This window comes from Scyliorhinus torazame, chromosome 14, assembly GCF_047496885.1.
Source record: "Scyliorhinus torazame isolate Kashiwa2021f chromosome 14, sScyTor2.1, whole genome shotgun sequence".
In the NCBI taxonomy this organism is placed as follows: Eukaryota; Metazoa; Chordata; class Chondrichthyes; order Carcharhiniformes; family Scyliorhinidae; genus Scyliorhinus; species Scyliorhinus torazame.
The window spans coordinates 205183697-205207931 of NC_092720.1; the positions used below are offsets into that span (position 1 = coordinate 205183697).

Sequence of the window (24235 nt, forward strand, 5' to 3'; positions counted from 1 at the left end):
TCTCAAAGGTAATTGACAGCTTATTAGAGCAGGGTGTACTTAGATCAATAGCCTCCACTAATAATGCCCTGATTTGGCCAGTGAGAAAACCCAATGGATCATGGCGACTTACCATCGATTACCGGGAACTCAACAAAGTCACCCCCGCAGCAGCCCCCAAGGTAGCCACAAGTCCCGGGACCATGCTCAAGCAGGGACTCAATTCCCGATACTTTACGGTTTTGGATATCAGTAATGGATTCTGGTCCATTCCATTGGCAAAGGCGTGCCAGTACAAATTTGCCTTCACCTTTAAAAACCAACAGGACATGTGGCCATGCCTTCCACAAGGATTCCACAACTCCACCTCCATTTTCCACCGACAGCAAGCAAATGGTTGAGCCAAATTTTCTCGCCCCGAATGTCTGGTCCAGTACACAGACGACCTACTACTGCAGACAGACACCAAGGAAGAGCACATCGAGCTTCTGTCCGAACTCCTGGAACTCCTACAAACAATCGGATGTAAAGTTAACCCCAAAAAGGCCCAGATTTTGGAACACAAGGTGATATATTTGGGAACAATTATCACGCACAGTAAACGCGAGATCGAGCATAAAAGGATTGACTCGATTGCTAAATTGCCCCTTCCCAGAACGTTTCAGCCCTCCGGTCATTTTTAGGACTGGTTGGCTACTGCCGAAACCACATTGACGGTTTCGCCAGCAAGGCAGCGCCCCTCTCAGACCTCCGAAAGAAAGGAACCCCCTGGGAATGGCTTCCGGAGCATACGGCTGCTGTGGACTCTTTGAAACAGGCACTCATAGCAGCCCCCGCACTACAAGTTCCAGACCCGCTTTCCCCCTATGCGATAGAGGTAGCAAGCACAGACCGCACCCTTTCGGCCGTGCTCCTCCAGGAACGGCAAGAACAGTTAAGGCCCATGGCTTACGCCTCCAGAGTTTTAGATGCTGTGGAGCAGGAATTTTCAGCATGTGCAAGGAACCTGCTCGCAGTTTTCTGGGCAGTCCAGTATTTTTCTTACATAACCGGACTGAACCCCATCACAATCCTCACAGAACACACCCCCACCCAACTTTTACTGGACGGATGACTCAAGGACGGTACAGTTAGTCAGATAAGAGCAGCTAGATGGACCCTTTTGCAAGGATGGGACATCACTGTTAAAACAACAAAGACCCACACCTTTTTCGCCAATAACCTACAGTACCCCGGAAGCCCCCATGAATGTGAAATTATCTCTCCACACCACAACACAGGCCCCTTTATTGCTAAAACACCCTGCCAGAAAGATAGGTAGGTCAACCCAGAGCCACAAGCACACAGACATGTGCGAACCCATTAAAATATATGTGGATGGATCTTCCACAATATTAGAAGGGAAGCACATAACAGGATGCGGCATTTATGTCGAGGACGCGCAGGGACGCGCCCTGGAAGAAATAGTAATAAAACGTCCAGGACACTTAGGCGCGCAGGCAGCAGAACCTGCGGCCATCGCATACATAGTGGAACACCCAGATTCCTTCCCCAGTCCAGCAGACATATATTTCGGACAGCCTCTATGTCTGCAACAGCCTTATGGAATTCCTACCCCTGTGGAAAGCAAGAGGATTTGTTTCCGCAGACGGAAAACCCCTCCCTTCAGCCCCATTGCTCCATCACATTTTAGAGCGAGCACAGGACAGGACTTTTGGAATCATCAAAGGTCATAGTCATCATCGTTCCTCCCCCCCTGGAAATGTAAAAGTCGACGCATTGGCAAAAGCAGGTTCCAGGCATGGATATTTTTGGACACCCCCCGAAAGCGCACCAGTGTTCAGGTCTCGAAGACTAATATTGAGGATTTAGTGCAGTCCCAGAAGCAGGATAGCAATCTCAGGGAGATTTTAAAAGTAAGATTCCCACCACCTTTTGATAGGGTTAAGAATGCTCTGACCACACATGACGGTGTGGTGTTAAAAGACACCCTTTATGTGGTTCCTGAACAGGATAGGAATCAACTGATTTGTTTGTTCCATGACAGTCATGGACATCAGGGAATCGATCCCACTACAGCCCACCTCAGGCAGCTCTGCTGGTGGCCGAGTTTCAAAGAAGATGTAAATCACTACATTGAGAATTGTCTTATCTGTGCCCAGAACAACCCAGACAGATATGCCAAGAAGGCTCAACTCAGTCACACCCGACCCGTTAATGGCCCCTGGACTAACCTCCAGATTGATTATATAGGACCATTGCCCCCTTGTAGGAATCGTTATAAATATGTCCTCGTGGTGATAGACATGTTTACCAAATGGGTGGAAGCATTCCCATCCAGAACAAACACTGCAAAGACCACAGCCAAGATCCTAACCCACCATTTACGAGATGGGGACTCACCCGCAGCAATGAATCCGACCAAGGTTCCCATTTTACGGGACGTGTCATGAAGAACGGCCTCACGATATTTGGCATTACCCAAAAATTCCACATTGCATACCACCTCCAGTCGAGTGGTATCGTGGAGCGCATGAATCGGACCCTAAAATCAACCCTCAGAAAAATGGTCCAGCAAAACAACACCACTTGGGACTCAGTCCTCCCCTTTGCGCTGATGTTTTTGCGAAATACAGTTTCAACATCCACAGGTTACACCCCACACACCCTCATGACCGGACGCCCCATGAAAGGCACAGAATTTTTATTAGGATTAGATTTGACCAGCCCCGAAGTGACGGCCCTCACATACGCGAAAGCAGTAGAACAATTAGTGGAAAATGTAAAAACGGCTCAGCTAGCAGCCACAGTGAAATTGGGCACAAGAAAGAAACAGAGCAAGGACTGTTTCGATAAGACAGTGCATGCGACTGAGTTCAGTGTAGGACAGCAAGTCATGCTCTCCGTATACAACACCAGCACATTCCTGCCATCGAAGTATTCGGGTCCGTACTCCATTGCGGACAAAGTAAGCCCTTCCGTCTACAAAATAAAGTATCCCAATGGAAAGACTGCGTGGTTCCATATCAACCAGCTTAAGGCATATGGAACACAGTCTAACCACGCACACCACGTCTTGCTCGAGCAGCAGACCACGCCCTGCCCACAGCCAACGTAACCCTACCCTCCCCCAACACGTCCAGCCCAGCCACGGACTCAACCCCGACTCCACCCCCGAACTATAGACTCCGCCCCGTAACGCCCACAGACTGCAGCAGCAGAGACAGCGACTATGACTCGGACAATAGCCACAGCACGCCTCCCTACTATCCACATGCAACAGGACCCACACCAGCGAATCTGACCACGATTCGAGTGATCCCTTCATGATCACTTTCCGACACAAACCCCACCACCGATTTTCTTGTTTTGTAATGCATGTCCCTGTTTGACATAGCGCCCCTTAGAATGTCAGTTAAACATTTTCTTGCATAGCTATGGTCAGTGTAGAGGCCATAGAAGAGTGCTCGCCGGGTCAGGGAATGAAGATCAACGCAGTTATGTGATCCTTCACGCTTCGCGTTAGGATCACAAGGAGGGTGTGTAGCCACCTGGGTTGGCCAACTCCCGACATAAATTGGAGAACAGCAAAGGCTGCAGAGAAATTCAGCCAACACAGGCAGAAACTAGCAGGCGCAAGTTACTGTGTATTAAATCCTGCAAAAAGCCCAGACAGCATCAATACAAGCAGCCATCTGCATAATAATGTAGCAGCCATCTACATACTGATGAGAAATCCCCGGGAACAAACAAAACATTTGGGATAAACAAAGCCAAGCCAGACTCCTCGGCGCTAGCAGGAGCCAACACAAAAGCGGTTAACGGACACCTCAAGACCGCCCATCGATCAGGGAACTGCTCCAGTATTGGGGAAATCGTCCAAGCGATTGGAACAAAGTCCAATCACTTGGAACCAGGTACAGGGTCCGCCCCGAAAAGCGGGAAGCCCCTGGGGACTATAAAGTTAAGCCCCCAAGTTCAAATCGTCCTTCTTGACCGGGTCACTCATCAATGCGAACCAACCCTTGACAGTGACCAGTGCAGCTGCCGCCGAGATCCAGTAAGTCTTAAGTCAACGCTCGCTACGAGATAGGCGCTCCTAGCTACCAGTTCGTATCAACTTCGAATCCCGCAGACTCAGAACCCGAATGAAAGGCCATTTGTTCCCCTGACCTGGTGGACCAGTCCGAAGCTAAGTATAGGCCTGTTAGTTGTAGAAGTAGCTTAGAAGTAGAATTTATGCAGGAGTAGCGATTACTGTGTATAATAAATGTGCTTTGATTTGAATCTTACTAACTGGAGTTATTGATCATTACTTGAACTTGAACCTCGTGGCGGTATCATAAAGATACCTGGTGACTCGAGAGCAAAGGTTATAAAACAGAGCCAATTGAACCAACCAAAAGTTAGCAACATGTCCACTGACACTTTCGACGTTTCTTCAGTAAGTACATCAGTGGAGCAACCACGCAACAAATATTTTTCTCAAATGTTCGATCAAATCCACTCATGCCAAGAAATCGCGTTATTCCCTTCATCTTGAGGGTATCGGAAACTCCTCAATAACTGTTGGTTTCACATCCCGTGTGACCATTCGACCCTGTCTGATTGTATGGCCAAGGAAAGTGACTTGAGCTTTTCCAAATTCACTTTTGGCTAGGTTTATCACCAAACCCACCTCCTGAAGTCGATGGAATAACTCCATCAGATGTTTTAAATGTTCATTCCATGTCTGGGTGAAAATTACCAGATCGTCGATGTATACCGCACAATTGGGTAATCCTGAAACGACTTTGTTAATTAACCATTGAAATGTGGCTGGGGCGTTTTCCATGCCAAATGGCATAACTTTGAATTGGTATATACCATCTGGAGTCACAAAAGCTGAAATCTCCTTCGCCCTTTCGGATAAAGGTACCTGCCAGTAACCTTTAAGTAACCTTTAGTATGGCAGGGGGGTGGGCACGGAAGCAATAGGTCAGAAGGTGAGAGCATTGAGGGAGAACTAGGGAACAGGGCCAGTCTGACTCTGAGGCAGCGCAGACAGGGAGAAGTTGCTGAACACAGCGGGTCTGGTGGCGTGAAGTGCATATGTTTTAATGCAAGAAGTATGACGGGTAAGGCAGATGAATTTAGAGCTTGGATTAGTACTTGGAACTATGATGTTGTTGCCATTACAGAGACCTGGTTGAGGGAAGGGCAGGATTGGCAGCTAAATGTTCCAGGATTTAGATGTTTCAGGCGAGATAGAGGGGGATGTAAAAGGGGTGGCGGAGTTGCTAGGAAGAATATCACAGCTGTACTATGGGAGGACACCACAGAGGGCAGTGAGGCTATATGGGTAGAGATCAGGAACAAGAAGGGTGCAGTCACAATGTTGGGGGTTTACTACAGGCCTCCCAACAGCCAGCGGGAGATAGAGGAGCAGATAGGTAGACAGATTTTGGAAAAGAGTAAAAACAACAGAGTTGTTGTGATGGGAGACTTCACCTTCCCCAATATTGACTGGGACTCAATTAGTGCCAGGGGCTTAGACGGGGCAGAGTTTGTAAGGAGCATCCAGGAGGGCTTCTTAAAACAATATGTAGACAGTCCAACTAGGGAAGGTGCTGTACTGGACCTGGTATTGGGGAATGAGCCCAGCCAGGTGGTAGAAGTTTCAGTCGGGGAACATTTCGGGAACAGTGACCACAATTTAGTAAGTCTTAAAGTGCTGGTGGACAAGGATAAGAGTAGTCTTAGGGTGAATGTGCTAAATTGGGGGAAGGCTCATTATAACAATATTAGGAGGGAACTGAAGAACCTAGATTGGGGGCGGATGTTTGAGGGTAAATCAACATCTGACATGTGGGAGGCTTTCAAGTGGCAGTTGAAAGGAATTCAGGACCGGCATGTTCCTGTGAGGAAGAAGGATAAATACGGCAATTTTCGGGAACCTTGGATAACGAGAGATATTGTAGGCCTTGTCAAAAAGAAAAAGGAGGCATTTGTCAGGGCTAAAAGGCTGGGAACAGACGAAGCCTGTGTGGAATATTAAGAAAGTAGGAAGGAACTTAAGCAAGGAGTCAGGAGGGCTAGCAGGGGTCACGAAAAGTCATTGGCAAATAGGGTTAAGGAAAATCCCAAGGCTTTTTACACGTACATAAAAAGCAAGAGGGTAGCCAGGGAAAGGGTTGGCCCACTGAAGGATAGGCAAGGGAATCTATGTGTGGAGCCAGAGGAAAATGGCGAGGTACTAAATGAATACTTTACATCAGTATTCACCAAAGAGAAGGAATTGGTGGATGTTGAGTCTGGAGAAGGGTGTGTAGGTAGCCTGGGTCACATTGAGATCCAAAAAGGTGTTGGGCATCTTGAAAAATATTAAGGTAGATAAGTCCCCAGGGCCTAATGGGATCTACCCCAGAATACTGAAGGAGGCTAGAGAGGAAATTGCTGAGGCCTTGACAGAAATCTTTGGATCCTCACTGTCTTCAGGTGATGTCCCGGAGCACTGGAGAATAGCCAATGTTGTTCCTTTGTTTTAGAAGGGTAGCAAGGAGAATCCAGGGAACCACAGGCCGGTGAGCCTTACGTCAGTGGTAGGGAAATTACTGGAGAGAATTCTTCGAGACAGGATCTACTCCCATTTGGAAGCAAATGGACGTATTAGTGAGAGGCAGCATGGTTTTGTGAAGGGGAGGTCGTTTCTCACTAACTTGATAGAGTTTTTCGAAGAGGTCATAAAGATGATTGATGCAGGTAGGGCAGTGGATGTTGTCTATATGGACTTCAGTAAGGCCTTTGACAAGGTCCCTCATGGTAGACGAGTACAAAAGGTTAAGTCACACGGGATCAGGGGTGAGCTGGCAAGGTGGATACAGAACTGGCTATGTCATAGAAGGCAAAGAGTAGCAATGGAAGGATGCTTTTCTAATTGGAGGGCTGTTACTAGTGGTGTTCCGCAGGGATCAGTGCTGGGTCCTTTGCTGTTTGTGGTATATATAAATGATTTGGAGGAAAATGTGACTGGTCTGATTAGTAAGTTTGCAGACGACACAAAGGTTGGCGGAATTGCGGATAGCGATGAGGACTGTGAGAGGATACAGCAGGATTTCGATTGTTTGGAGACTTGGGTGGAGAGATGGCAGATGGAGACAATCCGGACAAATGTGAGGTAATGCATTTTGGAAGGTCTAATGCAGGTAGGGAATATACAGTGAATGTAGAACCCTCAAGAGTATTGAAAGTCAGAGAGATCTAGGTGTACAGGTCCACAGGTCACTGAAAGGGGCAACACAGGTGGAGAAAGTAGTCAAGAAGGCATACGGCATGCTTGCCTTCATTGGCCGGGCATTGAGTATAAGAATTGGCAAGTCATGTTGCAGCTGGATAGAACCTTAGTTAGTGTTCAATTCTGGTCGCCACACTACCAGAAGGATGTGGAGGCTTTAGAGAGGCTGCAGAAGAGATTTACCAGGATGTTGCCTGGTATGGAGGGCATTAGCTATGAGGAGCGGTTGAATAAACTTGGTTTGTTCTCACTGGAACGACGGAGGTTGGGGGGGCGACCTGATAGAGGTCTACAAAATTATGTGGGGCATAGAGTGGATAGTCAGAGGCTTTTCCCCAGGGTAGAGGGGTCAATTACTAGGGGGCATAGTTTTAAGGTGCGAGGGGCAAGGTTTAGAGTAGATGTACGAGGCAAGTTTTTTACACAATGGGTAGTGGGTGCCTGGACTCGCTGCCGAAGGAGGTCGTGGAAGCAGGGACGATAGTGACATTTAAGGGGCATCTTGACAAATACATGAATAGAGTGGGAATAGAGAGATTCGGACCCAGGAAGTGTAGAAGATTGTAGTTTAGTTGGGCAGCATGGTCGGCACGGGCCTGGAGGGCCGAAGGGCCTGTACCTGTGCTGTACTTTTCTTTGATGTGGAGATGCCGCATTACATTCATCCCCCACCATCTGGCCTGCAAAATCCTACCAACTGTCCTGGCTTGATACAATTCACACCTCTTTAACCTGGGGTTACCCCATCTCTGGATATGTAAAGATTTAATCACCTGCTAATGCTCGCATTCCTAGCATTGTTTGGCATCTTTGAATTTGTCTATATATGTGTTTCTGGAACAGACCTCTGCATTCACCTGAGGAAGGAGCAGCGCTCCGAAAGCTAGTGACATCGAAACAAACCTGTTGGACTTTAACCTGGTGTTGTAAGACTTCGTACTGTACTTTTCTTTGTTCTTTGTTCTTTGTACATCCAGTTTAGAAATAAAAGCTGATTGTCCCACTTTCTCAACGCAATCCTCCAAACATGGGCTAGGATAAGAGTCCGTTCTTGTAACTGCATTAACCTTTCTATAGTCCACACACAACCGTTGTGTACCGTCAGGTTTTGGTACCATCACTATGGGTGAGCTCCATTGACTGCAACCCACTTCAATTATGCCATTTTTAAGCATACTCTCAATCTCTTTGTTAACCTGTGCCAATTTTAAAGGGTTAAGTCTGTATGGATATTGTTTGATTGGAACAGCATTTTCCACATCTACATCATGCATAGCCATTTTAGTACTTCCCAAATTATCTCCACAAACTTACCCATGTGACATCAATAACTCTTTCAGGTCAGTTTGTTTTTCCTCTGGAAGGTAACTCAACAATTTATCCCAATTTTTAAGAACATCCTCATTTTCCAATTTAATTTGTGGTCTGTCAAATTCACAGTCATCTGCATTTGGTTCGTCGCTTTGAGTTGGAATCAGTTAAACCTCCTTTTTCTCTCCTTCCCTTTCAAAGTTCCTTTTAAGCATATTCACATGACACACTCGGTGACTCTTCCTTCTATCTGGCATTTTTACCACATAATTCACCTCACTGAATTTCCTTTCAATCTGATAAGGTCCACAAAACCTAGCTTTTAAAGGCTCACTTACCACTGGTAACAATACTAAAACTTTATCTCCACTGGCAAAACTGCGAACTTTGGATTTCTTGTCCGCGACCCATTTCATCACATTTTGTACAACTTTTAAATGTGGTCTAGCCAATTCACCTGCTCTGTTTCATCGTTCCCTAAAATTTGACACGTAATCCAATAATGTAAGTTCTGATTTCTCACTCACCAATTTTTCCTTAATCAATTTAAGTGGTTCTCTTACCTCATGACCAAAAATTAGTTCAAAAGGACTGAATTTGGTTGACACATTAGGTGCATCCCTAATTGCAAACAGTACGAATGGAATTCCTTTCTACCAATCCTCTGGATAATCATGACAATAAGCCCTCAACTTTGTCTTTAATGTTTGATGCCACCTTTCTAACACTCCCTGCGATTCTGGATGGTACGCTGTTGCTTTAAATTGTTTTATTCCTAAGCTAACCATAACTTCTTTGAATAACTTTGAGGTAAAATTTGATCCTTGATCCGATTGTATTTCTGTGGGTAGTCCATACCGAGTAAAGAATTTAAGTAAGTCCTCCACAATGCCTTTAGCTGTAATATTACGTACTGGAATGGCCTCTGGAAACCTAGTAGACACATCCATTATCGTCAAATTATATTGATTCCCACTTTTTGTTTTAGGAAGCGGTCCTACGCAATCAATTAGGACCCTTGTAAAAGGTTCCTCAAATGCTGGAATGGGTATTAAGGGCGCTGGTTTTATCACTGCTTGAGGTTTCCCTATCACTTGACATGTGTGACATGATTGACAAAATTTAACTACATCTTTATGTAGTCCAGGCCAATAAAAATGTTTTTGTATTTTAGCTTGAGTTTTCCTTACTCCCAAATGACCTCCCATTGGTACTTCATGTGCAACTCGCAACACCTCCTTTCTATACCCTACCGGCAACACTACTTGATGAACTTCTGCTCACTTTTCATCCACCCGCATATGTAAAGGTCTCCATTTTCTCATCAACATCACTTTTACGGTAATAACACTCTGGTATACATGCAGATTCCTCTTCCGTGTATGCTTTCTGATACATCCAATTTATTTCTACATCTTTCTGTTGGAACTCCGCCAATTTTCCTGAATTAAAAATATCCGCCTCATCCTCCACCTGTTCTTGTTCTTTTTCAACCATCTGATCAAAAATCGTTTCTGATAATTGCACCTCAACTTCATCTTCACTCTTTGATTTCTCCTCTTGTCTTAACATGTGACTTTACGACCTTGTTACTACACAACCCGGAATAATCCCAGGATATTCATCCTTCTACACTTCAGTTGTCTGATTTTCCACTGGCTATCAACCACCGTAGGCATCACTCCCACCTGTGATCCAGCTATATCATTACCCACGATAAACTGTATTCCTGGACAAGATAGTTTCTCTATTACTCCTACTACCACTTTGCCACTCTTCACTAGTCTCTTCACTGAACTTTCCAACCTTACCTTATATCATGGAACTCTACTCACTTGGGCTTTCCTTTACCACTTTAACAAACCCCACTGTCTTATCCTGGTTTACCACATCAGCCTTCCCAGTGCTTTTCTTCAACCACCAACGCTGTGACTTTACATGGCCTAGTTTATTACAGTGAAAAAATTTCCATTTCTTTCCCACCGTCCTGGATTTCTTTTTTAGTCTGAGGTACGCTCTCCTTATTATTTGCCATCAGATCACCTTTACATTTACACTTGAGTATTGCTCATGTCCCCAGTTTCTATCCCTCACAGGCTGAAATTGATATCGGAAACCAAACTTTGATTTATGAACTAATTCATAATCATCTGTCATTGCTGCTGCTAACCTCACAGTTTTAACCCTCTGCTCTTCCGCATGAGTTCTCACTACATCAGCAATTACATTTTCAAACTCCTCCAAAAGTATAATTTCTCTAAGAGTTTCATAAGTTTGGTCTATTTTCAAATCCCTTACCCACCTATCGAAATTACTCTGTTTTAGCCTTTCAAACTCCATATATGTTTGACCAAATTCTTTCCTTAAATTTCTAAACCTTTGTCTGTCGGCTTCAGGCACTAGTTCATGTGCACCTAAGATGGATTTTTTCACCTCCTCATACGTTCCAGATACCTCCTCCGGTAGTGATGCAAACACTTCACTTGCCCGACCTATCAACTTTGTATGAATCAGTAATACCCACATGTCCTGTGGCCATTTCATTTGTTTAGCTACCTTCTCAAATGAAATGAAAAAGGCTTCTACCTCCTTCTCGTCAAATCTTGGCAATGCTTGGACATATTTAAATAGATCCCCACCAAGCCTTCGACTATGATGCCCTTTCTCACTATCCTCATCACTATCCTCCAACTGTACATTTCCCTTTACGTCTGCCAATTTTAACTGACTGTTATGTTTCATCGCCATTTTCTGAAGTTCGCACTCTCTCTCTTTTTCCCTTTCCTCGCTATCTCTTTCTTTGTTTCCTTCTTCTCTCTCCTTTTCTTTTTCCCTGATCTGTATCTCCCTTTCTCTCTCATTGCATATTCAAGCTGCTTTAATTCTTTTTCATCTTCAAGTTGCTTAATCTGCAACTGGATCTTTGCCATTTCTAATGAGTCAAACTGTATCTCAGGCAATTTTAAATCCTCACCCACCGCTATAATTCCTCACCTTTTCGCATTTTGTCAGGTAATGTTAACTGCGATGTTTTTGCCAAATCTAACAGTCTGCTTTTAGTCTCTGTCCGGAAGGTACTGCATGTGACCGTCTCCACCCCCAAAAACTTCAGAGCCTCTGAAAGAGCCATTGTCCACAACATATTCCCTACTTAAACTAAAATACCACACCTAAAAAGCAACCACAATATGCTCATCCCTCACTGTCTTTAAGTTCACTAAACCAATCCAATAGATAGACTTTTATCCCCCTCGAACCCCCAATTTGTTATGGGCCATTGGTTAGAGAACCCCAAAGTGTATCATGGAGTTCACCTGACTCACAACATTTAATAGATTGTGGTATGGGGAGCACAAGGCCCACTCTACAGGCGTGGTACAGCAGAAATGGAAAAGTATTTTTTAAAGCAAAATATGTTTGTTCGATGAACTCAAGTTAACCTTTTTAAAACATACAGTGAACATCTTAGCAACCATCAATTCAAATACAATCCCCCAAAAAATACAACACTAAGTAATTCTTACTTTCCTTTTAACAACCATAAGACTTAAAAACAAACCTTTAAACAGAAGCACATCAGGTTGAAGTCACTACTGAGAGCAGTTATTAGTTTTAAATCACCAAAGGATTGATTTACAGTTTTTAGATTACAGAGAGAGAGACTCATACACCTTCTGGCTGTGACTGCAGCTATCCAGCTCTGAAAACAAAACTAAAACACACCCTGCAGCAAACAGCCTAAAACAAAAGCAAAAAGCTGACAGACAGCCCAGCTCCACCCACTCTCTGACATCACTGCAGTAGTAAACACCCATTTCTGAAAGGTACTCTCACTACAGATATTTATATACATACCCATTTATGAACACCCATTTCTTAAAGGTACTCTCACATGACAATTACCAGTGCGGTAGATAACGGGGAGCCAATGGATGTGGTATATCTGGATTTGCAGAAAGCTTTTGACAAGGAGCCACACAAAAGTTTGCTGCATAAGATAAAGGTGCATGGCATTAAGGGTAAAGTAGTAGCATGGATCGAGGATTGTTTAATTAATAGAAAGCAAGGAATGGGGATTAATGGGCGTTCCTCTGGTTGGCAATCAGTAGCTAGTGGTGTCCCTTAGGGATCAGTGTGGGCCCACAATTGTTCACAATTTACATAGATGATTTGGAGTTGGGCACCAAGGGCAATGTGTCCAAGTTTGCAGACGACACTCAGTTGAGTGGTAAAGCAAAAAGTGAAGAGGATACCGGAAATCTTCAGAGGGATTTGGATTGGTTAAGTGAATGGGGTAGGGTCTGGCAGATGGAATACAATGTGTGCCCTGTCAATCTCCAGCGGTTTGGGGAAGCTGCCTCTCCCGACCATATTGCCCTCGCTCCTCCCTGGCAGTGCCACGATCCGTATATTTCGGTGCCGGGGCAGCTCTCCTGGTCTTTGACCTTCCTCTTTCAGCTTCCCTGGGTTGCTCCCAACATTTAAAGTTCAGACTCCAGAGCAACAATCCTGTCGCTCTGGTCTGTCGACGCCTTCTCAAGCTCCTGAATCGTCTTCCCCTGAGCTTCCAACGCCTCCGTCACTGCCACCTGGATCTCCACCTTTATCACCTCCCTCATCGCCAACAGCTCCTTGGTCTTCCGTCCAACTCCAGGCCGGGGTTGGAGAGGGGGGAGGCCGTTGTTTGGGTTGTCGGTCTCCTGTCTGGGGTAGCTGGGGACCCCTCGCCATGTGGGTCCGCTGACTCGTCCACCCACTACTCATGGCCTTTCCCTGCCATCTCTACGGCCTCTCAAGTTCACGCTCGCTGGAATGTTGTTGTTTTTCTCTCCCATTCTTATTTATAGGTGAAATAAGACTGATTTTTTGTTTTAAATTCGACTAAAGGTGCCTCTTTCGTTGTATTCTGGAGGAGAGCCACCTGATGTGCGACTGCTCAGTACAGCACCTTCACTAGATTTCCGGCAGATTCCACATGTGACCATTCAGAGAGAGAGTTTATAGTGAGATTGGAGATTAAGGCCTGAATTTCCCATCAATCTCCCCAGGCACTCAGTGGGCACAACAAACTTCAGACCGCGATCGGCCCCAGGATATGCTCCCGGATTCTCCATTGTGGATCTGCTTCACTGCCGCTGCCAATGACAATGGAAATTTTGGCGCTCAGCCAAATCTCCAGTCGCAGCAACGGGACCGGAGAATCCCGCCCATGATACCACACTCGCTGGTCAATTAACGGGCAGCCAGCGGGAAACATGCACTGGGAAAGGCTTTATCAGTGAGAATTGTTCCTGTGCCGAGGGAAGCCCATAATATTCCACAGATTTCCAACACAGAGCCCGAATATTTATTCACTGTCCATTTATTTCAGACAGGGGCACATCAATATACACAGAAATCCACACACACACAATTATCACTGGTAATGTCTGCAGGTCAATATTTTGTTTCTCTTCCACGTTTCAGAATGGGTTACACATTCCTCACTATTGAATGTTTGACCAGATAGGAAAGAAAAATATTCAGAGGGGAAGATATTCAGATGGCTTTGTGAAGGGTAGGTCCTGCCTCACAAACCTTATCGAGTTCTTTGAGAAGGTGACTGAACAGGTAGACGAGGGTAGAGCAGTTGATGTGGTGTATATGGATTTCAGTAAAGCGTTTGATAAGGTTCCCCACGGTAGGCTATTGCAGAAAATACGGAGGCTGGGGATTGAGGGTGATTTAGAGATGTGGATCAGAAATTGGCTAGCTGAAAGAAGACAGAGGGTGGTGGTCGATGGGAAATGTTCAGAATCGAGTTCAGTTACAAGTGGCGTACCACAAGGATCTGTTCTGGGGCCGTTGCTGTTTGTCATTTTTATCAATGACCTAGAGGAAGGCGCAGAAGGGTGGGTGAGTAAATTTGCAGACGACACTAAAGTCGGTGGTGTTGTCGACAGTGTCGAAGGATGTAGCAGGTTACAGAGGGACATAGATAAGCTGCAGAGCTGGGCTGAGAGGTGGCAAATGGAGTTTAATGTAGAGAAGTGTGAGGTGATTCAGTTTGGAAGGAATAACAGGAATGCAGAATATTTGGTTAACGTTAAAGTTCTTGGAAGTGTGGATGAGCAGAGGGATCTAGGTGTCCATGTACATAGATCCCTGAAAGTTGCCACCCAGGTTGATAGGGTTGTGAAGAAGGCCTATGGAGTGTTGGCCTTTATTGGTAGAGGGATTGAGTTCCGGAGTCGGGAGGTCATGTTGCAGCTGTACAGAACTCTGGTATGGCCGCATTTGGAGTATTGCGTACAGTTCTGGTCACCGCATTATAGGAAGGACGTGGAGGCTTTGGAGCGGGTGCAGAGGAGATTTACCAGGATGTTGCCTCGTATGGAGGGAAAATCTTATGAGGAAAGTCTGATGGACTTGAGGTTGTTTTCGTTGGAGAGAAGAAGGTTAAGAGGAGACTTAATAGAGGCATACAAAATGATCAGGGGGTTAGATAGGGTGGACAGTGAGAGCCTTTTCCCGCGGAAGGAAATGGCTGGCACGAGGGGACATAGCTTTAAACTGAGGGTTAATAGATATAGGACAGAGGTCAGAGGTAGGTTCTTTACGCAAAGAGTGGTGAGGCCGTGGAATGCCCTACCTGCAACAGTAGTGAACTCGCCAACATTGAGGGCATTTAAAAGTTTATTGGATAAGCATATGGATGATAATGGCATAGTGTAGGTTAGATGGCTTTTGTTTCGGTGCAACATCGTGGGCCGAAGGGCCTGTACTGCGCTGTATCGTTCTATGTTCTATGATATAACCTGATATAATATTTTGTGCTGGATTATCTTCCTTTCCTGAGCTCCCACATAAATCTGATATAACTTTATTGCTGAGATTAACCCCACTGTACTGACAGCTCCTGGTTCTCCAGTGCCCCACATTAAAGTTCTCATCCTTGTGTTTAAATCCCCTCATGGCCTCATCTCTCCCTCTCTCCATTGTCTCTCTACCACCTAACAGCCCATTCCTTTCACTCTGGCCAGTTACGCATTCCCCCATCTCTCCTCGAACAACCTTTGGAAGCTGTGCCTTCACTGGTCCAGGCCCCACACGATGTAATTCCCATCTAACATCCCCTCATCTCGTTCTCCTCCTTTCAGATCTTCCTTGAAACCCTTGACCAGGATTACAGTCGCCCCTCCCTTACACCCCTCCTTCTTTGGATAACTTCCACTAATGCAGTCGTGTGAAGCCCCTTTGGTGGTTTTCCTCTTTGAAAGTTTCTTTGAATTGAGGTGTGTCCGTAAAGTGATTGCTCGGCTCTGTGGAATGCACGGACTGTATGCATGAGGACCAACAAGTGACTGACCACAAGGCTCTGTAAGCCTGGTCAACTCAGACCCTGGTGACCAGGATGTGCTGAATAGAGTGCAGAGACACATCTGCTGTAGACCAGGCGAGGTTGGAGAGGAACCTGCATTCGGAGTATCTTTATGGTGTTTCCTCACTGCTCCTATTATGCAGTGTAGGCTCGGCACATTGAGAACGGTTGTAGTCTCTGCTTCCACAACCCCTGGTGAATCTGTTCAACTCAACAGTGTGGCCTAAATCTGGGACTCTTCCTCGCTCCTGTGGGTCAGGAGGAACATTTATTTAATCCTGTCATTTCTGCCTGCAATTGGCCCAGTCTTCCTCAAGGTGCAGCAGTGCTGTCTATGGACAGAAGGTCGGTACTGCAGTACAGGAAAAGTGATCAATCTCGTCTCCCAAAGAAACCCTGGATTAACCGAAAGAGAAAGAGAGAGAGAGGTTTCTATTCCTTTCTCTCACTCCCTCCCAGTCTCCTATCTAAGAAAGGCATTTCTTTTGCTGTTGCCCAGTGGAAACCGAAGTGAGTCAATCGCAGCACAGTCAAGGTAATCATCAGCTGACAAGATGTGGCAGCATCTTTTACTCCAGAAAGGACAAGTGCAGAGAAGTCGGTCATGAATTGTGTCCATGTGGTCCTGATGTACAAGGTGCTGAAGGTTGGAGATTGTAACTCAAATCTCACAAGGTGCTGCAGGAAGAAGGGGAAAGGAATTACAGCAGGTTGCAAAAGATGAGGAAGTGGAATGAAAGCCACTTTTACCAATACTTATCCTAGTTTTGGTTGACTAATTTCACCCGCCCTCTGCTCCTCCTCCTCTTCCTATCTGAAAGATACTCACCTTTGCTGTTTGATTTTCATGAACAAGGGCAGCCCTCTGGCACATGATCTACTCTTACCTTTGCCCCGATAGTTCATCACTGGCGAACGCCACAATCACACCTGCCTGAACCTGCCTTCCTGTGATGCCCGTGCAGTGGATTTAATGCAGGCATCCCTTACGACTGGATAACACAGCAGGTACTGCCTGACCTCCCCTGTAGTCAGAAGGTTGTGGGTTCAAGCCCCGCTCCCGAGCCTTGAGCATAAAACCTGGGCTGCAGCTCCGACTGAGTGAATAGTGAACTGTCCGAGGCACTGAAATGTTAAACTGAAGCCCCAGAATCATATCATAGATTATCATAGAATTTACAGTGCAGAAGGAGGCCATTCGGCCCATCGAGTCTGCACCAGCTCTTGGAAAGAGCACCCTACCCAAGGTCAACACCTCCACCCTATCCCCATAACCCAGTAACCCCACCCAACATTAAGGGCAATTTTGGACTCTAAGGGCAATTTATCATGGCCAATCCACCTAACCTGCACATCTTTGGACTGTGGGAGGAAACCGGAGCACCCGGAGGAATCCCACACACACACGGGGAGAACATGCAGACTCCGCACAGACAGTCACCCAATCCGGAATCGTACCTGGGATCCTGGAGCTGTGAAGCAATTGTGCTATCCACAATGCTACCGTGCTGCCTCTCGAATGTGTGTAAAAAGTCCCAGAGCATCATTTGAAAAACAGATGGAGCAGTTCTCTGTGTGGATTTATTTATTTCCCTCAGACAACATTGATGGAGGAGACCATCTTGGTCAATAACTCAATGTTGATTGTGGGATCATGGTCGGTGTAATTTGGCTGCCACATGACCTATATTGTAACAATGACTGCACCTAAAAGCATTTTACCACCAATGAAGTAGCTAAGAACATAAGAAATAGAAGCTGGTGTAGCCCACTTGGCCCCTTGAGCCTGCTCCGCCATTCATTAAGATCATGGCTGATTTGATTGCGGCTGTCACTTCACTTTCCTGCCTGTATCCCATAAATCCCAGCCCCCTTGTAGGTGAACAATCTGTCTAACTCAGCCTTGAATGTATTCAATGCCCGAGTCTCCACTGCGCCCTGCGGAAGAGAATTCCAAACATTAACGAGACTCTGAGAAACAAACTTTATCCTCATTCTGATCTTAAATGGGACAAGTCTTATTTTTAAATTGTGCCCTCCATCCCACCAAAGTTCACGATTTCCACAATAAGTTAAACATTTTCTCAGCATCTACCCTGTCAAGTGTCTTATAAGATTCAATAAGATCACCTCCCATTCTTCTAAACTCCAATGAGCGTGGACCAAACTTACTCCACCTATCCTCAGAACGCAACCTCTTCATCCCAGGACTCAGCGTAGTGAACCTTCTGTCAACTACCGAAGCATATTCATTTTTGAGTAGGGAGACTAAACCAGTCCTCTCGGTGTGGTCTCACTAACTCCCTGTGTACTTGTAGCAAAACTTCCCATTATTATCCTCCATCCACCTTGTGATAAAGGCCAATATCCTATTTGCCTTCCAATTGCCTGTTGTAGCTGCAGGCTAACCTTTCATGTCCGAGGACTCCCAGCTCTCTCTGCATTGCAGCATGCTGCAGTCTCTCTCCATTTAAATAGTATTCTACATTCCAATTCTTCCTGCCAAAGTGGACAATCTTACATTTTCCCTCATTGTTGTCCATCTGCCAATTTCTTGCCCACTCAACCTATCTAAATCACTTTGCAGATTCTTTGTGTCCTCACAGTTGGCTTTCCTACAGATCTTCTTATCGTCAGCAAATTTGGCTGCAACATACTTGGTCTGTTCAACCGAATTGTTAATATATTAAACAATTGATGCCCCAGCACAGATCCCTGTGTCACACTAGATATGATTCGCCAATCTGAAAATGCGCCACTTATCCAGACTCTGTTCGCTGTTAGTTGGCCAAACCTCTAACCATGCTAACATATTATGTCATATGTGGTAATCTTTTATGTGCACCCCATTAAATGTCTTTTTTACATCCAGATACACTACATCTACCGGTTCTCCTTTATTCATTCTGATTGTTACATTTTCAAAGAACTCTGAAGCAGCAAAAGTTCCCAGTCCTTTTCCCATCTATTTTAGCTCATTTTATCCAACACATTAATTGAATAATTAATGTTATAATCTACTCTTACAAACTTTTGCATCCTCTGGGCAGTGAGAGGGAGAGAGAGGGCTTAAATGGGGAAAATGGCACATTACTAACCTTGGGCCTGTCTCAGAGCCACAACTTTGTCTAACCTCATGGAGGTAGCAACCTGTTGAAATCGCTCGTAATGGGACTCAGTCAATTTAGGAGACCTGCCTGTATTGGAAGAGGAGAAAAAAATAAAACGGGGGAGTGAGAGAGAGACACACAAATATTTTAATGTCACGGTTTATAAAGTCTTCAAAGTTTTTACAACATGGAAAGGGGTCCTTCAGTCCATCGCATCTGGGCTGGCCATCAGGCACATATCTACTCGAATCCCTTTTTCCAGCACTTGGTCTGTAGCCTAGTATGCTATGGTGTGTGTTTCAAGTGCTTGTCTAAATACTACTTAAATGTTGTGAAGCTTCCTGCATCTACCACCTTTTTCAGGCAGTGAGTTCCAGATTCCAACCACCCTCTGGGTTAAAAAGCTATTCCTGAAATCTCCTCTAAACTTCCTGCGCCTCGCCTTAAATCTATTCCCCCTGGTTACCGACCCCTCGTCTAAGGGGAAAGGTTTCCTCCTATCTACCCAATTGATGTCTCTCAGAATTTTATACACCTCAATCAGGTCTCCCCTCAGCCTTCAATGCCTCTTGATAGCTGAAACGCTCCAGCCCAGACACCACCCTGGTGAATCTCCTCTGCACCTTCCCGAGTGCAATCACTTCCTTCCTATAATGTGGTGACCAGAACTGCACACAGTACTCCAGCTGTGGCCTAACCAGTGTTTTATACAGCTCCAGCATATCCTCCCTGCTCTGATATTCTACGCCGTGGCTAATAAAGACAAGTATCCAATATGCCTTATCCAATATTACCTCATCTACCTGTCCTGCTGTCTTCAGCGATCTATGGACATGTAGACCAAGTTCCCTCTGGTGCTCTGTACTTCCTAGTGTCCCACCATTCATTGTATATTCCCTTACCTTGTTAGTCCTCCCAAACTGCATCACCTCACACTTTTCTCACCATTCTGCCCATGTAACTAGCCCCTCTATATCATCCTGCAATCTAAGGCTTTCTTCCTCACTAATTACCACACCAACAGTATTTGTGTCATCTGTGAACTTGCTGATTCATACCCTCCACATTCACATCCAGATCATTAATGTACATTACATACAGCAAGGGACCCAGCACCAATCCCTGCGGAACACCACGGGACACAGGCTTCCAGTCACTAAAACAACCATCACCCTCTGCTTCCTGCCACTAAGCCAATTTAGGATCTAATTTACCAAATTGCCCTGGATCCCATTGGCTCTTACCTTATTGACCATTTTCCCACGTAAGATCATGTCAAAAGACTTACTGAAGTCTGTGTAGACTACATCAACTGCACTGCCCTTATCTACACACTGAGTCACCTCCTCGAAATATTCAATCAAATTTGTAGGACATGATATCCCTTTAACAAAGCCATGTTGACTATCCTTGAATAATCCTTACCTCCCCAATAATTTCCCTCCCACTGCTCACTGAGCTGTAAATTCCTAGTTTGTCCCTGTGACTATGTTGAATCATAGAATCCCGAGAGTGCAGAAGGAGGCAGTTCAGCTCAGCACAGTTGCACCGACTCTACGAATGAGCAGCCTTTCCATGCCCACTCCCCCACTCTAAAAGCAAAACTCCACCTTAGCTGCACATCTTTGGACACTAAGGAGCAATTTATCATGGCCAATCCATTAGACACGGGGAGGAAGTGCAAACTCCACACAGACAGTCACCCAAGGCCGGAATTGAACCTGGGTCCCTGGTGCTGTGCAGCAGCAGTGCTAACCATTGTGCCACCATGGGCTATCCTCCAGTCCACTGGCACCTCATCTCTGGACAGAGAAGGTTTGAAAATTATTGGGCTGGATTCTCCGTCACGCACCATCTGTAGCGTATGAGGAGAGGGGGGGGGAGGTGCAAGGCCAGTGGAATCAATACCCTAGAGTTGAATGTTCAACAATGGGAAGAAGGCAAAACGAAACCAGTCTTTTTACATTCCCCACATACAGGAACAGGAAGATGTCATTCAGTCCCTTGAGACATTTAATTAGGGCCCAGCTCTGTGGTGGGTTTCTGACGGCCGTGCTGACTTGCCATTGGCCGCTGATGGGATCTTCCAATCTGATCAAAGTCAATGGCCATTTGATTTGTGTTGCTCATTGACCGTGTCACTGGGGAACCCACCACGGGGGGATTCGCCCTCGGTGAGACCAGAATATCCTACTGACGTGACGAGCCGGAGAATCCCACCCTAGATTATAGGGATTAGGAGCAGGAGTTGGCCATTTGGTCCCTGGAAACTGCTCCGACATTCGGTAATACCCTGGCCCATCAGATTGTAACCTCAGTCCTGCCTACTCTCGATAACCTTTCACCCCATTGCTGATCAAGAATCTATCCACCTCTCCCTGACAAATATTCCCAGACTCTGCTTCCACTGCCTTTTGAGGAAGTGAGTTCCAGAGACTCACCACCCTCTGAGAGAAAGAAATTCTCCTCATCTCCGTCTTAAACGGCAAGTCTCTTATTTTTAAACAGTGACCCCTTGGTTCTACATCCTCTCACAAGAGGAGCCACCCTTTCCACATCCACCCTGTCAAGACCCCTCAGGATCTTGTTTCAATCAAGTCACCTCTTACTCTTCTGAACCCCATCAGATACGGGCTTTGCTCTTCATAAGACAACCTGCCCATTCCAGGTTTGCAAGGTTGGTCGGCAGCTTAACCCCATTTACTGGCCTTGGGTAGAATGATAGAATCTTTCAGCACTGGAGACCATTCAGCCCATCATCTATGTACTTGCTCTTTGAAACAACAGTCTAATTTAATCCTACTCCCCAGAAACTATCCCTTCACCCTGTAAATCAGGCCACTCTTTCAGGTGGTGCGTCCCAGATCTGAACAAGCCTCAGCATTAAAGGAAAACCTAATTTACTCTCCAGTTCTTTTGCCCATTATTTTAAATCTGTGACCTCCCATGGCCGACCCGCTTTCCAGAGGAAACAGTTTCTTCCTATTTGCCTCTATCGAATTTAGACTTAGACCAGGCCTTTGAGATTGACCAATTGGAATACGAGTTCCCTGATTTGTGGGCCAATCAGAGAACCTCTTCTTTGTACATAACAGGAAGTGTCAGATCCTCTGCACTTCCAGTATAGACAGCAAGCTGAATGCACCTGGTTGTACTGCTGTTGTTTTTGTTAATAAAAGGCATTCTGGTGAAGGGACTTCTGCCTCCGCGGACTTATTACAGTGGCGACGAGGAAAATGTAATGACCAAAGGAACCTGCTCTTTATCAGCCGCCACATATTGAGGGTAAGCCATTGACAGGCAAAATGCCTTTATTTGGGAAGTTGGATTCTTTTGACCCTGCAGTGGAAGACTGGGCTCAATATGTAGAGCGGATGAAGTACTTTTTCAGGGCGAACAATATATTTCCAGATGAAAACAAGCGGGTCATTCTGCTGACCGCGTATGGGCCGACAGCTTTTGCCATTTTGTACAGTTCCGGAGGCACCGGACACGAAAACTTTCCAACAATTGATGGACTTAATAAAAAAGTACTCTGACCCTCAGCCACCTCTGATCCTGCAAAGGTAACAGTTTTACTCTGTATTCCGAGACACCGGGGTGTCAGTCGCTAATTTTTTGACAAGATTATGACGATTAGCAGAGGCTTGCGAATTTGTCCTGACGCTAAATGAGATGCTCCGAGACCAGTTGGTGTGTGGAATAAATAATTTAGCAATACAAAAACGTTTGTTAGCAGAGGCCGAGCCGGATTGCATACAAGCATTGCAGCTGGCTTTGTCCTTGGAAAAAGCGGCGAGCGGAGCACATGAGTTACAGGGTACTCCGATAGAGGTAGACGCCCACACCAGTGAACCTGAGTTAAGGGACTACCACTGGGGGAAAAGGCAACTACACAGCCACCCTCAGGAACGACTCGGATACTAGGGAACCCGGGCTCACTTGCAGAACCGCTCCACAGCAACGGAATATTAGGACCAGACAGACTTCCGCCCGGCAAGAAATTATAGTTGTTGCCCGAGTTCAGAGCCAGTAAGGAACAACAGAAGTTTAAAAACCAACATTTCGGAGAAGGACACGCAGGCTGGGGTACAGAAGAATGCACACCCATGGAAGCCACCTACCTCCAACGAGGAACACCTAAATTGTGTAACGATGGTTAAATCAAGACCCATAAAATTAACCCTAAAGCTGAACGGATGGCCAACATTAATGGAGGTCGACAAGGGAGCAGCCGTATCAGTGATAGGAGAAACAGTATTTAATAAAATTCGCACTGGACTCCAACCTTTATCCCTAACCAGGACCTCGGCAAAACTGAGGACATACACAGGGGAACCAGTGAGGGTGTTGGGCACAACACATGTACCTGTGGCTTATGAAGAGCAACTGGTTAGGCTGCCTTTAATGGTAGTGGAAGGTTCGGGGCCAAGCTTATTGGGACGAAACTAGCTAAAAGAGATCTATCTGGATTGGGTAAACATTTTTCTGGAAAATGGTCGCCTGAGTAAACTCCTGTGCAGATACCCAGAGGTTTTCCGAGAAGGGCTAGGATCAATAAAGGGGGAAAAGGCGACATTACACGTAGATCCAGAGGCAGTCCCAAAATTCTACAAGGCCCGACCTGTACCCTTCATATTAAGGGAGAAAGTCGATACTGAAATCAAGAGATTGGAGCGTGAAGGAATAATAAAATTGGTCCAGTTTGCAGAATGGGCAGCACCCGTGGTGCCTATTGTTAAGCTGGACGGCTCAGTCGCCTTTGTGGAGATTTCAAACAAACGATTAATCGCTACTCACAACTGGACAAATAGCCAATTCCCGGATTGAGGATTTGTATGCAAAGCTGGCTGGGGGACTCCTATTCTCAAAGCTGGATATGAGCCACGCATATCAAAGCTGGACGGAGAGTCCCAAAAATTCTCAATGATCAACACACTGAAGGGCCTTTCTCCGTATACAAGATTACCCTTCGGGGTGTCATCAGCCTGTGCGATATTCCAGAGGATGATGGAGAATATATTAGAAGGGCTACCACAGGTCGCCATTTACCTGGATGACGTCCTCATTACGGAAAAACAAGGGCAGAACACCTGGAAAACTTGGAGGAAATCCTTAGGAGGTTTTCAGCAGGCGTGCGCCTGAAGAGGGAGAAATGTGTTTTCCTAGCACCTCAAGTAACCTATCTCGGGTACAAGGTTG

General features: G+C 45.7%; 1 protein-coding gene across 1 annotated transcript in view; it reads right to left on the bottom strand.

The window, feature by feature from the left end:
* Positions 1-14848: 14848 nt before the first annotated feature.
* LOC140390375 (apolipoprotein M-like) overlaps positions 14849-24235 on the bottom strand; it is a 99309-nt gene continuing 89922 nt past the window's right edge. Inside the window, exons 5-6 of the mRNA XM_072475485.1 lie at positions 19022-19120; positions 14849-16601 (exon numbers count right to left, since the gene is read on the bottom strand). Of these exons, the coding sequence (XP_072331586.1) occupies positions 16585-16601; positions 19022-19120 (116 nt within the window). The 3' untranslated portion in view covers positions 14849-16584. The remainder of the gene's footprint in view (positions 16602-19021; positions 19121-24235) is intronic.